Raw genomic sequence first — 13,537 nt, 5'->3', positions numbered from 1 at the left:
TGTGTCATGCCAACAGTAAAGCATCCTGAGACCATTCATGTGTGGGGTTGCTTCTCATCCAAGGGAGTGGGCTCACTCACAATTTTGCCCCAAAACACAGCCATGAATAAAGAATGGCACCAAAACACCCTCCAACAGCAACTTCTTCCAACAATCCAACAATGGTTTGGTGAAGAACAATGCATTTTCCACCACGATGGAGCACCGTACCATAAGGCAAAAGTGATAACTAAGTGGCTCGGGGACCAAAACGTTGAAATTTTGGGTCCATGGCCTGGAAACTCCCCAGATCTTAAAACTTCAATCCTTAAGAGGCGGGTGGACAAACAAAAACCCACTAATTCTGACAAACTCCAAGAAGTGATTATGAAAGAATGGGTTGCTATCAGTCAGGATTTGGCCCAGAAGTTGATTGAGAGCATGCCCAGTCGAATTGCAGAGGTCCTGAAAAGGGCCAACAGTGCAAATACTGACTCTTTGCATAAATGTCATGTAATTGTCGATAAAAGCCTTTGAAACGTATGAAGTGCTTGTAATTATATTTCAGTACATCACAGAAACAACTGAAACAAAGATCTAAAAGCAGTTTAGCAGCAAACTTTGTGAAAACTAATATTTGTGTCATTCTCAAAACTTTTGGCCACGACTGAATGTTAGAATGTGCTCAGATGGGAAAGATGGCCCTTTGCCAACATACGCACAAGAGATGGATGTGAAAGAACTGTCTTCAGCAGGGTTGTCCAATCCTGCAGAGTTTAACTCCAACCAGCTTGAAGACATTTGCCTGGGTCTGAAGACCTTGATTAGCTGCTTTAGGTGTGTTTAATTTGGGTTGGATGAGCTAAACATTGCAGGACACTTCCAGTTCACTAGATGTCTTCAAATTAGTAAGAACTGGATTACCAGCAAACAGCTTTAAGGACTAAATATGTCCATATACAATGGTTATATGTGACCCTGGGCTACAAAATCTTAAGTAGTACGGGTATATTTGTAGCAATAGCCAACAATACATTGTATGGGTCAAGATTATCAATTTGTCTTTTATGCCAAAAATCATTGGGATATTAAGTAAAAATCATGTTCCAAGAAGATATTTTGTACATTTCCTTCCGTAAATATATCAAAACTTCATTTTTGATTAGTAATATGCATTTCTAAGAACTTCATTTGGACAACGTTAAAAGCGATTTTTTAGATTTTTCAGATTTTAGATTTTCAAATAGTTGTATCTCGGCCAAATATATGATGTATAAATTTATAATTGTATAAAACCACTGGTTTACACGACTGGTTTTGCGATCCAGGGTCACATATAGGGAAATATAGCAAACATTTCTGATAACACTAAGAAAAGCAGGGTTATTCTGATTAATCATATACTTCCATCATAATATAAACACCGTAACAGTATTTTTGCTGTAGCCACATGGGTATATTTTCTGTGGTCTAGAAGTAGAGACTTTAAAGTGCGGGTCTTAACATGAGTCAAAACAGCACAGTGGTGGTGACCACTGTGACCAAATCAACAGAATGGAGAGTGGATTCACATCTTCAAAAACACAAATACAAGAGCTGGACAAAAAAATATGTTGATGTTATATGTCTTAAAGTTTAATTAATGATTAACTCCTTATCACATCAAACAGACCTAATAGGCCTATGTAGTGTCTTTTGTTTAAATAAGTCTACACCTTCAAGCTAATGGTCTTACCTAATGTTAATTTTAATATACACATATAATGTCGACTCTGTCGACAGATAATTATTTATGTTTTATAAGTATTACTTTATGACCAATACTAATGATACCGAGTCTTACAAAATCATTTCACGAGTCACGACGACAAAGTGGGTCACACAATTCCTATCTTTCTTTGATCCCATCAGTGCCCACTTGCGTTGGCCAAGAGGGTGGATTTTATTTTTATCGGGGACCTTTGAATGAAAAGTTTTATGAAGTAGCTGACGTCAAATAAGTTTGTTATTGTATGTTATGTTTCGTGAAAGGATTTCTTACAGAAAGGATTCCTGAAATGTAACTTTGGCTCTTGCGCAACGCATTTCCGTCTTCATGTTTTCACCCCAGTGAATGTGCTGTTTAATGTTTGCCTCCCACTTTTATTATTTAATACACACTGCTAGTGTGTACAATTAGTTAGGCTACTGGCTTTTTATTTTTTCTGCTTAGCAGAAGTGTAAAGCTTAATCAATAGAAACAAATCGCATTTAGACTGACAAGATTCAGTGGCATTTGGCAATTTTAGCAATATTTTTTTCCTAATAACACAATACATATCCGTTATTGGTCAAAGCGTTAATTTATATTCCATTAAGATGAAAACGGTGTCGAATACTCCTTTACCAAAACAACTTACTCTGATTTATAAAAAAATATCACATGGTTTAGATTATCAAATAACAAAACTTTTAATAAAAATATGTAAATGTGTGTAAACAACCATTCTAAATGTTTGGTTAATTGTTGCTCAAAAGGGAATCATTCTTTGAGTCGATTCATTTCAATGAATCAATTCAGCCAGTTCACAAAACAGATATGATTGATTCGTTCATGATTCGGTCAGAGCTGTTCTCGAGTCAACAACTCAATGACTCATTAAACCGAGAACCTTCTCTGTTTACGATGTCTGATTCATAATGAGCCAAGAAGCGATGAGTAAAAGAGCATTTCGAGGGAAGTGATTTGACCAATACTTCAATAGCAAGAATATTACGATACTTACTTGAAAGGTGTTAAAATGTGTTGCAAAGTGACATTATTATAGGTTCAAGGAACTGAATCGTAGCTGTATTTACTTAACTTGAACACGTGAAATCACAACAAAAACTCTTCCAGTTGCAATCAAAAATTTTCAACCCCCTCAGAGACTGCAGTATTATGTCAATATATATTGTAAAAATAATATTTTTGTTTTTAATGAAACAGCTATGCCATAGTTATTCAACCCCATTCAACATTTTAAGCCATTTATTTGTATGGTGGGGAGCATAATTGTCTTAAAACACAATTAAACCTTTAGAAAATGAAATTAGCTTGAGCTGTTACACATACATACAGTTAGCCCATGCATGTGCTGAAGTTGAGTAACAAATATAACAAAGTCAACAGAGCTCTCACAAAAGCTATGCAGAAAATATAGAGAAGAAATAATTGTATTACTTTATAAAGTCTAAGGCTTTAAGGAAATTTTCCAAGACATTTAAAGTTCCTAGAGACACAGATGGCAGCTTAATTCCTTAGCTTAAAATGTGTTGTACCAGAAAACCTTTGAGGGTGTTGAAGAAAAAAGCACAATGACATAAAATGTTTGATCAGAACAACTGAGGAAAAAACTAGGCCTACAATGTACAGCCAAAGACTTGCAAGATGACTCAATGAAAGGTGGAAAAACATTTTAATGCAGAGTATAAGATGAACACTAGACAAGTATGACCTTCATGTTGGGGCAACTTGCCGAATGCCACTCTTGACCAAGAAGAACAAAAAGGCAGACTTAAACATTCATTTAAAAATTCATTTGGATAGACCTGTGGATCAGCGGTATGTCTGGTGCAACAAAAAGGAAAAACTTATGAGCAAAAGAACACCATCTCCTTTGTCAAACATGAAGGTGGGCCAATCCTGTTTAAGGGGTTGTTTTACTGTAGCAGGAAGTGGAAATCATGACTGTATGAAGGACATCATATATTTTTAAACTATCAGGCCACTTTGGCAAGAATTGTGATGCCTTTGGTGCAAAGACTGAAGATGATGATCAATGGACTTTCCTGCAGGACAGCCATCCAAATGATCTACTTATGCTTGGTTCAGGGATCAGTTATAGAATAGTCTTGAGTGGCCTGTTCAGTCTCCAGATTTAATTCTCATTGGAAATATTTGGTTGAATTTGAAAAAAGCAGTGGTCAAGTGGAAACCAAAGATTATCAATGATCTGAAAGCTTTTACAGGGGAGGAATGGGCCAAGATTGCAGCAGAGAGGTGAAAGAAGCTTCTAAGCAGCGTTTATTGCTGGTTTTAAAGAATAAAAGATTCTGCACCAAATTTGAATTTTGGGGGTTGAATAAATTTGAACATTAATGTTTAGAGTCATTTTGATTATGTTCTCAAAATTACTCAAATGTGGATTAATAAACTTTCTCTAATAGTGTACTGATGCCTTTGTTTTCATAAAATGTTGTTCTCTGCAGCAAAATGTCTTGCAGGCCAATGGGGTTGAATACTTTCGATTGCAACTGTATTATATATTTAATAAATGCATAGCTTAACTTTCCTACATGTAAAACATTTAAGAGCATGCCACGCTGGGCTGTTAAGGACCACGTGGTTGGGGTTTTTGCGTCATGGCGTCAAAGAATCACCGAATCGTGTTTTTGAAAGGAACCGTTCGAAAGAACCGATTCTTCTAGACGAGTCGGACTTCCCATAACCAGCGCGCGCGCGCTCCCGTGTGAGTAGCGCGAAGATCTCGTTGGCAGTATTCTCCTCCCACGCGCCTGGAACGTCCGTACGTTTTCACGCATGCGCGCCAGGATTTATGTCAAGGCACAAAAGTGGCGCTCTATCGTCTCCAGCTCTACTCCGGTAAGAATTTCTCTGGCGTTTTGATGCTGAACTGTGCGTAATTGGCCAAAGTTTCTACAACTATGTCCGCCGCGGAGCTCGAGCCGAGGAAACCATCGGGGTCACCTGTGTTTGAACGCGAGGGTAATATAACGTGCAATTTTTACCCCGCCTGAGATTTCCCCCCTTCGCCGTGGCAGGGTGCTATTGCCTATGCTGTCGCGCATTGTTTCGCTCGCTCTCTAATGGCGGACATGAGGCAGTGCTACCCGCTGACTGAAGGGGGCAAATGATTTACCAATTAGTAAATATCGCTAGTTTTTGTAGCTCAATACTAGATGTGCTTTTAGCCCCTAGTTTAATGGACAAGCTTGGAATTTTTTGTGAAATATTTGTGGCTAGTCACCTATAGGCGTTATAGTTGATGTTTCCTAACAGTGCAGCGCCCCCACAGGGCACCACGTGTATTGCCTTTTGATTGCCAGGGGTAAACGCTGTTGGGTAACTTCAATTAAACCTTCACTGAAGTGTAATACAGGCAAGAAAACTCAATTCTCGTAGAAATCCGAAAGGGGGTCATAAGTATAGCCAAAAACAAATATGTTTTCTGTATTAATGTGCTAGAAGTGTGTTCAACGTCTGATAGCAAGAGTCGAAATTGGTCGCAGTATTATATGTGGGTTGTTATTCAAAAAATGCGTCTTTTAGAGTGCCGTTGCGCATATACTCGGATACTTGAAATTTCCCTCCAATTTTGTCGCGGGGATTATTTGCCGACAACTACTTGTGACTAATTTTTTTCACTACAATAACAATGGCGCAGTCTCGGAGGCTCTCCTCCCTCCAGTTCGCCGCTAATCCAATGGCTGCATGCGCCAGAGAGGCCAGGGGTGGGAGCACAAGCGACACATGGGCCGGGGGTTTTGCGTGAAAAGGGGCAGTTGGGGTAGATTGCGAGGCTCCTCCCGCCTGGGGGTCTCGCGTAGCAAGTTTGCGGACCCGTTGGCCCTTGAGTTTCCTGAATATAATGAAAGCCTATGAAGCACAGCGTGTTGACGTCGTCATCCGGTTGCCTTGACAGCGCACGGATCGCGGTCGGGTGTGTGAGTGTGTGGATACGGAGGGTCCGGAGTCAAGGGCACGGCCCAGGGGTGAATGGTAGGAATAGCCCCCCAAATGACTTCATGATGTTGATAATTGACACAATTGGTGGTAGAAAAGTGGGGGCCATGAAAGTGTGATTTTAGTGGGCAACGTTACCTTTGAAAAGCAGTTGCGTTGTTGCTCAGAATGCAGACTTGGCACGGGCATGGCGCATATGCATGTGATTATATCACGTCTGAGAGATGGATCAGTAACACTGCATATACTTTCCTCTCTCCAGCATCCTGATCGTGACATCAGCCTGCAGGGAAAGCCCACAGATTCAGAATGCTAACTTGTTTGTGTCACATCTATTTGAGCAGTGTTTTTGTGTTTGCTGTTTGGCGTTGCCTCCATAAGGAGCCTGTGCAGGCATTGCATCAACATTAGGATCTCGGCTGAAATGAGGCATTCAGTGTCAAAGCCTGGGAATGGAGCGAGATACACTCCAAGCTCTGCATTGCAGTCCAGATGTATTAAAGTTCAACCAAAAGTCTTTACAATGGATGGATTGTCATAGCAGATGCACATTTCCAAATGCAAAGTTCTAGCACATTGATTTTTGTGAGAGACTGAACTGTTGCAATCTGCATTTGTCATCACTGTTTCTTCAGAGAGACCAAAAGATTATTATTTTTTTAAATAGTTTGTGATTTATTTGACATGTTGATTAACGTTGATTTAATTTTTATATAAGAACAAAGATGGTCAAATGGTGTTTGTTGAGCTTCCTATCGAAAGCCTAAATGGGTCAAGTGGTAATGATATAAGAGCTACTGTTCATTTAACGGCCTGTGAATAATTTTGGTTGCTTAGTGATGGTCATTTTTTTTGATGATGTCATTGATACTTGTTGACTCCAAATCATTTTTACTTTTTTTTGCATTTTATAATTTAAAGTTCTGAAATAATAATAATTAATAATAATTTGATGTTCTAAATCTTTTTTACTTCATTTCAGAATTTCGAATATACAATTTTTTGCTTTCTCGTTTTTCATAAATTGGAGTTCCAAATTATTTTCACTTATTGCATTTCAGAAATTGACGTTCTAAAAACAATAATAATGATAAAGTTTTTTATTTAGTTTTTCATAAATTGGAGTTCCAAATCTAGACAAACAAATCATTTTCACTTTGTTGTATCTTATAATTCTAAAAATAATAACCATAATAATTTGATGTACCAAGTATTGAATTATTGAATGCATTTTTTTTGCATTTCGGAATTTGAAGTTCCAAATCTAAAGTTCCAAATTTGTTTTTCATCAAGTTCTATAAAAATAATAATAAAGTGATGTTCCAAGTCTTTTTTATTTTCTTGCATTTTGGAATTTGAAGTTCCAAATCTAAAGTTCCAAACTGTTTTTTACTTTCTTGTTTTTCATAAATTGGAGTTTCAAATCTAGAGTTTTAAACAATTTTTACTATATTGCATTTCAGAATTTTTAAGTTCAAAAATAATAATTTTATGTTCCAAGCCTTTTTCATTTTCTTCCTTTTCAGAATTTTAAGTTCCAAACCTAGAGTTCCGAACTGTTTTTTTACTTTCTTGTTTTTCATAAATGGGAGTTCCAAAACTAGAATTCTAAATTATTTTTACTTTTATTGTATTTCAGAATTTGAAGTTCTATAATAATAATAATAATAATAACAATAATTTAATGTTCCGAGTCTTCTTCATTTTCTTGCATTTCGGAATTCGAAGTTCCAAACAGTTTTTTACTTTCTAGTTTTTCATGAATTGGAATTACAAATCTAGAGAACTAAACAGTTTTCACTTTCTTGCATTTTGGAATCTGAAGTTCCAAATCTAGAGTTCTAAATGATTTTCACTTTATTGCATTTCAGAATTTGAAGTTCCTCATTGTTTTCACATTCTTACATTTTGAATTTGAAGTTCCCTTATTTTAGACATCCTTTGTTGTAATTTGATCTTGTAATAATCCCTTGGAAAAATCTTGACGTCAGTCATTATTAATGTGAGACTTAGCAAATTTTGGCAGGCTGTACTAGTCATATTTTCTCAATCAGTTTAGCATCTGTATGAAATAAAGGGGTTATTGATCAACAAGCCAATTTTATTTTCTGTTCATCATTCACAGGCCTTTATTGCTTCCTCAGGTAATTGTTCACCTCATTGTGTTTGTGTCAACAGGTGGTTGCCTAAGCGATGGATGGAGATTTGGAAGCCAGGGCAGATGTTGAGGAGGCAGGTACGGTCACAGGGGAGGAGGAGGAGAGGGAAGGACATATGGAAGCCACACCCAGAACAGAGCAGACTCCATCTGCAGAAGAGTCACAGACAGCACCAGACCTGCCCAAGGCCTCAGAAGACAATGATGATGATGTAGTATTGGTGGAAGAGCCTCCTGCTCACTCTCAGGGGAGAGTCCAGCCCTCCAGCCCCACACCTGCAGAGACCCTCGCTGCTGCCAAAGACTGTGCGGAGTCGGCTACCACGGCAACAGCTTCCACCACGGCGCCCAGTCCTCCCTCCTCTGCAGCTACCACCGGCACAACCGCATCCACGACGGCCAAAAGCCAGAGCGAGCCAATCGTTATTGACGACGAGGAGGATTCGGAGCTCAAGGGCGCCGCCTCTTCCTCCCTGCCGCCCCCCGAGGCTGAGGATGCCCTGAGCAGCACGGAGCCTGATTCGGAAATCAAAATCGCTAGTGTTACCACGCTGGGAACGGACTCTTCGGCGGTCACCATGGCAACGTCAACAGCAACGCTGTGCGCTCAAGAGGATATAAACCTCATGATCACGAATGTGACATCGCTGAAAGGCGAGGGCGGTCCAGTGGCAGCCCACTTGGAGAGGGCTGAGAATGGTCTGCAGATCAGCAGTGCGTTCAGCCTGAACCCGGAGGCCCAGCAGAACCAGGGTACAGCCAGCAGACCTTCACCCACGTTCAACCCAGGTCGCATTAGTGCTGCGAGCCAGCCTGTGCAGAATGGAGAAACGGGGACACACCAGAGATCTGGTAATTCATCCATATGTATGTGCTGTGTCATCCTTTACACACAATACATGTACATATGGCTTGCAATGATTTGTTTCTCTAGTACTGACAAAACAATACCATATCTGTATTGGAGGTTTCAGTTTCCAAAAGCAGTTCACCATTATCCATAGGTAATATGGTACATTTAAAAGGTTACTGGCTCTGCATCTTTTGTTTTGTACACTACGCTTACTTTTTTTTTTGCTCCTAACTTGAATTTCAGGAGTACCTTCTAATCAATAATCAAAAAATCTGATTAGCCTTCCCATTCCGAGGTCATATTTGACTTCTTAAAGTGATTTGCATCAAATTCGTAAGTTCATGTTGAGATTAATGTTTTAAATATACAATTTTGAATATAAAAATATAAATGTTTTAAATAACTGAGAAGATACTTTAAAAATGAAACTTAAACTGCCAGTAGGTGGCGGCAAGTCACTTATTTAATTACTGAATCATATCATTTCATTTGATTCGTCTGAACGGCTGATTCCTTCAGGAATAAAGCAAGTGATTGTCTTTATGAATGGGGAAATTGAATCACTGACTTACTAGATTTGTTTAGAAACACACATTCATTCATAAATGAAACACCGCTGTGTTTGAATGGAGATCCGCAGTGGCTCAGTTCTGACTTCAAACTATTTTTCACAACGAAATAGAGCAAAATCAGGCAATAGTGTTATGAAAAGACAATGTAAGTCACTTGATATTAACTTCTTGTTTGTTTAACTGTTGTATTAAATCACTATCTCATTTACAAACTCCCTTAAAGATCATTAAAAGCTGTCACTCATCTTAGTTCGTCGCGATCTCACAAAGTTCCATTATAATCCACGATGCTCTCCACACTGCCCAATGAATCTTTTATTTACACTCTACACTTTATGAAATGATTTGTAAGATATAAGAAGAACTTATATTCAATTTACATAGTGAAGAATATGCTTGTTGACTCGGTAGTTGTGGGGTTTTTCCGCTTCATAAGCCTTGAACGGTTAAATACACACACTTGTATGTGACACAATCTTTGCAAGTATCCTCATAAACACCGTAATTTAGGTCTTAAGTGAAAGAAAACAGCTGAGAAACAAAACACATGTGTAACAGTATATTGGATCAGGGCAGCTCTGATATTCCTACTGTCTGTCATTCATGTTAATCAAACAACAAAAGAGGGAAGATCCCTCACTGCTCTTGACTAAATCACTTTTGTAACTTTAATAAGAAGAAATAATATTCAATTTACACAGTGAAGAATATGCAATTTAATTGTGTCCAGTGTGAGCTATTTTTTGTAAACTAGTATTAGTTTTTTGTGATATTGACACTGGTGACAAGATGTATGACGTTTCTATGGTATCAATCATTTTTATATGTCATTAAGACTTTGTTTAAAGCAAAAATAACTGTATCATGATACGATTTTGGTCAAATTGACCACCACTAGGTTGTTGATTGTTTTGTTTTTTTTTGAGATGTGGGTGTTGCATTTAGAAGTAAATGCAGATTAACACAAGCCTGTAAAGGAGGGTTGAAGAGAGAAGTCTTAGGTCCTAAGGAAAGTCCAGTTATAACATTTTTAATAATCATTGTGAGGTCAGAACATTTAACAAAAAAGTAAAACAAATAGTTCACAATAAGATCTGTAACATGCATTTAGAAGATAAAAAAATATATTAATTTGCTTGTTTTACCGTACTTTAAGGTCCGGTTTCACAGACAGGGCTTAGACTAAGCCAGGATTAGGCCATAGTTCAATTAGGACATTGAAGTAATTTTTATAAACATGCTTAGAAAAAAAACATTACTGGTGTGCATCTTGAGACAAAACAAAGGCACTGATATATTTTAAAATCAATCAGTGCAATTTTATTTCAGTTGAAACAGCTCAGATTTACATTTTAGTCTAGGACTAGGCTTAAGCCTTGTCTGTGCAACCGGGGGTAAAGGTTTAGTTCACCCAAAAATGAAAATTCTTTTAATTACTCACCCTCATGTTGTTCCAAATCCATAAGACCTTCATTTATCCTCGGAACACAAATTAAGATATTTTTAATGAAATCTGAGAGCTCTTTGACCCTCCATAGACAGCAAGGGTCCTTCCACATTCAAGGTCCAGAAAGGTACCAAGAGCATTGACAAAATAGGGTCAAAAAGCTCTCAGATTTCATCAAAAGTATCTAAATTTCTGTTCCAAAGATGAAGGAAGGTCTTAATAGTAGTAAATGACAGAATTTAAATTTTTGGGTGTTCTATCCCTTTAAGGTTGTATTCTTTGTTACCAAGATTCACAAACCAGAATGTTTTGCAGTGGTCTTGTGATAAGGAGTGTCATAACATATGTGATTTAATGTTTTGTTTTGTTCCTTCAGATTCATGGATCTCCCAGTCTGCCTCTTTTCCCCGTAACCAGAAACAGCCTGGAGTGGACTCGCCGTCTCCTGCAGCTCCTCTGCCCAAACCACCCTGCCAGTCATCCTCAGGATCCCAGCAGCCGCCACGCACCATGAAAGTCACATGCGCCAACTGTAAGAAGCCTTTGAAGAAAGGCCAGACTGCGTACCAGCGCAAGGGCTCGTCCCACCTGTTCTGTTCGACAACCTGCCTGTCTGCCTTCTCCCATAAGCCCGCTCCCAAGAAGAGCTGCACCATGTGCAAGAAGTACGACTTTTTTTTTTTTTTTTTTTTTTTTTAAATGAGTTTTTTGGGAGACTAATCTCATGTCTAAAAGTGCTAACCACAAGTTAAAGTGACGCTTAATCAGTCATGCTTTTATGGAAGTACATTATATGTATTTTTTTTAATTTAATCATTCTCTCTTGTTCTCCTAATCAGAGACATTACCAATATGAAAGGAGGCACCATAGTGGCCCAGGTGGACTCGAGTGAATCATTTCAGGAGTTCTGTAGCACAGGCTGCTTGGCAGCTTATGAAAACAAACAGAATCCTCAGAAGAACCAGCTCAAAACGAAGTGCACCGTTTGTGGAAAGCTCACTGAGGTCAGACAATTTACATTCTGCAATACTTTTTGGTTTGGTTTGAATGTCTCGCACTGTCATAACCAGCTGCAACCTTGGCTAGGTCTTCAAATAATTTTCAGTGAATTTTGTCAAGACAGACATATTACTTCTATAGAATCTGTAAAATGTTAAATATTTTACCAAAATAAGAGGGATCATACAAAATGCATGTTTTTTTTCTGAATAAGATATTTAATTTAAAAATGTTTACATAATAGTTAAATTTTTAAAAAATCACATTCAAAAGTTTACCTACACTTGATTCTTAATACTGTGTTGTTACCTGAATGATCCACAGCTGTTTTTTTTTTTTTTGTTGTTGTTTAGTGATAGTTGTTTATGAGTCCCTTGTTTGTCCTGAACAGTTAAACTGCCCACTGATCTTCAGAAAAATCCTTCAGCTCCCACAAATTTTTTTGCATGGTTCCCACAGGTCCTTGAAATCCTTGAAAGTTTGTGAATCTGAAAAAAGAAAAGAAATCAAGGCCCTGGAAAGTCTTTGAAAATAAACAGAAGCCTAGAAAATGCAAGTTTCAAGATATTTGGCTCACCAAAGATGATTACAAAGAATGGCTTGACAGAGATTCGAAGGATGAAAAATAGAATATTAGATCTGTTAAATGCTTGCTCTCACTTGAAATGTGTCCCCACAATAAGTCCTTAAATTTAAAGGGTATTGATATACCTGGAAAGTCCTTGTAAGGTCCTTGAATTTGAAGTTAACCAAGATGTGGGAACCCCGTCTTTGGTTTTTCAGCTTTTTGTGTATTTAAACCCTTTCCAACAATGACTGTATGATTTTGAGATCCATCTTTTCACACTGACGACAACTGAGGGACTCATATGCAACTATTACAGAAGGTTCAAATGCTCTCTGATGCTCCAGAAAGAAACACAATGCATTAAGAGCCAGGGGGTGAAAACTTTTTGAATTTGAAGATCAGGGTAAATTTACCTTATTTTGTTCTCTCTGAATCATGTATCTTCTGAAGGGTAGTATTAAAATGATATTTAGGCAAAATTAGAAGAATGTACAAATCTTTATTCTATTCTTTAGTCAAAAAAAACATGCAGACTAAACCAAATTAAACCCTGCGGCTCGTGACGATACATTGAGGTCTTAAGACACCAAACAATTAGTCTGTGCAAGAAACTGAACTGCAGTTATATCGTGTTTTTTTTTTTTTTTTTTTTTTTTTTTTTTTTTTAACCTCTGATCCACCACAATGTCCAACTGTCCTGAGCGTGTTCACAACAGCCTTTTTTTTTTTTTTTTTTTTTTTTACTAATTAGTGTCCAGTGATTATAACTAATGCTGTTCACATCCTGAAACATGGTGTTGACACTTGTTCTATGAGGACACACAAAACTGTCTGTAAAGAGCTGTGACTGTGCAGTCAAAATTTAGATCTTGAGGTATTAATGTAAAAAACTGGTTTACCTTAAAGGTATGGTTTACCCAAAATGAAAATTCTGCTATTAATTACTTGCCCTCATGTCATCCCAAACACGTAAGACCTTTGTTCATCTTCAGACATTTGAAATTAACCAAGGTGTGGGAACCCTGTCTTTGGTTTTTTAGCATTTGTGTATTTAAACCCTTTCCAACAATGACTATATGATTTTGAGATCCATCTTTTCACACTGAGGACAACTGAGGGACTCATATGCAACCATTACAGAAGGTTAAAATGCTCACTGATGCTCCAGAAGAAAACAATACATTAAGAGCCAGGGGGTGAAAACTTTTTGTATTTGAAGATCAGGGTGAATTTAC

The 13,537-nt window shown here is 37.8% G+C and overlaps 1 protein-coding gene across 2 annotated transcripts in view; it reads left to right on the top strand.

Annotated features, from left to right (window-relative positions):
• The first annotated feature begins 4,550 nt into the window (after positions 1-4,550).
• zmym2 (zinc finger, MYM-type 2) overlaps positions 4,551-13,537 on the top strand; it is a 28,231-nt gene continuing 19,244 nt past the window's right edge. For both annotated transcript variants that reach the window (XM_073845680.1, XM_073845679.1), the window contains exons 1-4: positions 4,551-4,603; positions 7,883-8,714; positions 11,111-11,399; positions 11,574-11,739. In XM_073845680.1, the coding sequence (XP_073701781.1) occupies positions 7,898-8,714; positions 11,111-11,399; positions 11,574-11,739 (1,272 nt within the window). In that variant the 5' untranslated portion in view covers positions 4,551-4,603; positions 7,883-7,897. The remainder of the gene's footprint in view (positions 4,604-7,882; positions 8,715-11,110; positions 11,400-11,573; positions 11,740-13,537) is intronic.

Source organism: Garra rufa, chromosome 8 (assembly GCF_049309525.1).
Source record: "Garra rufa chromosome 8, GarRuf1.0, whole genome shotgun sequence".
In the NCBI taxonomy this organism is placed as follows: Eukaryota; Metazoa; Chordata; class Actinopteri; order Cypriniformes; family Cyprinidae; genus Garra; species Garra rufa.
The sequence above is the reverse complement of the archived record's forward strand: the minus strand, read 5'-3'. Positions and strand labels throughout refer to the sequence as shown.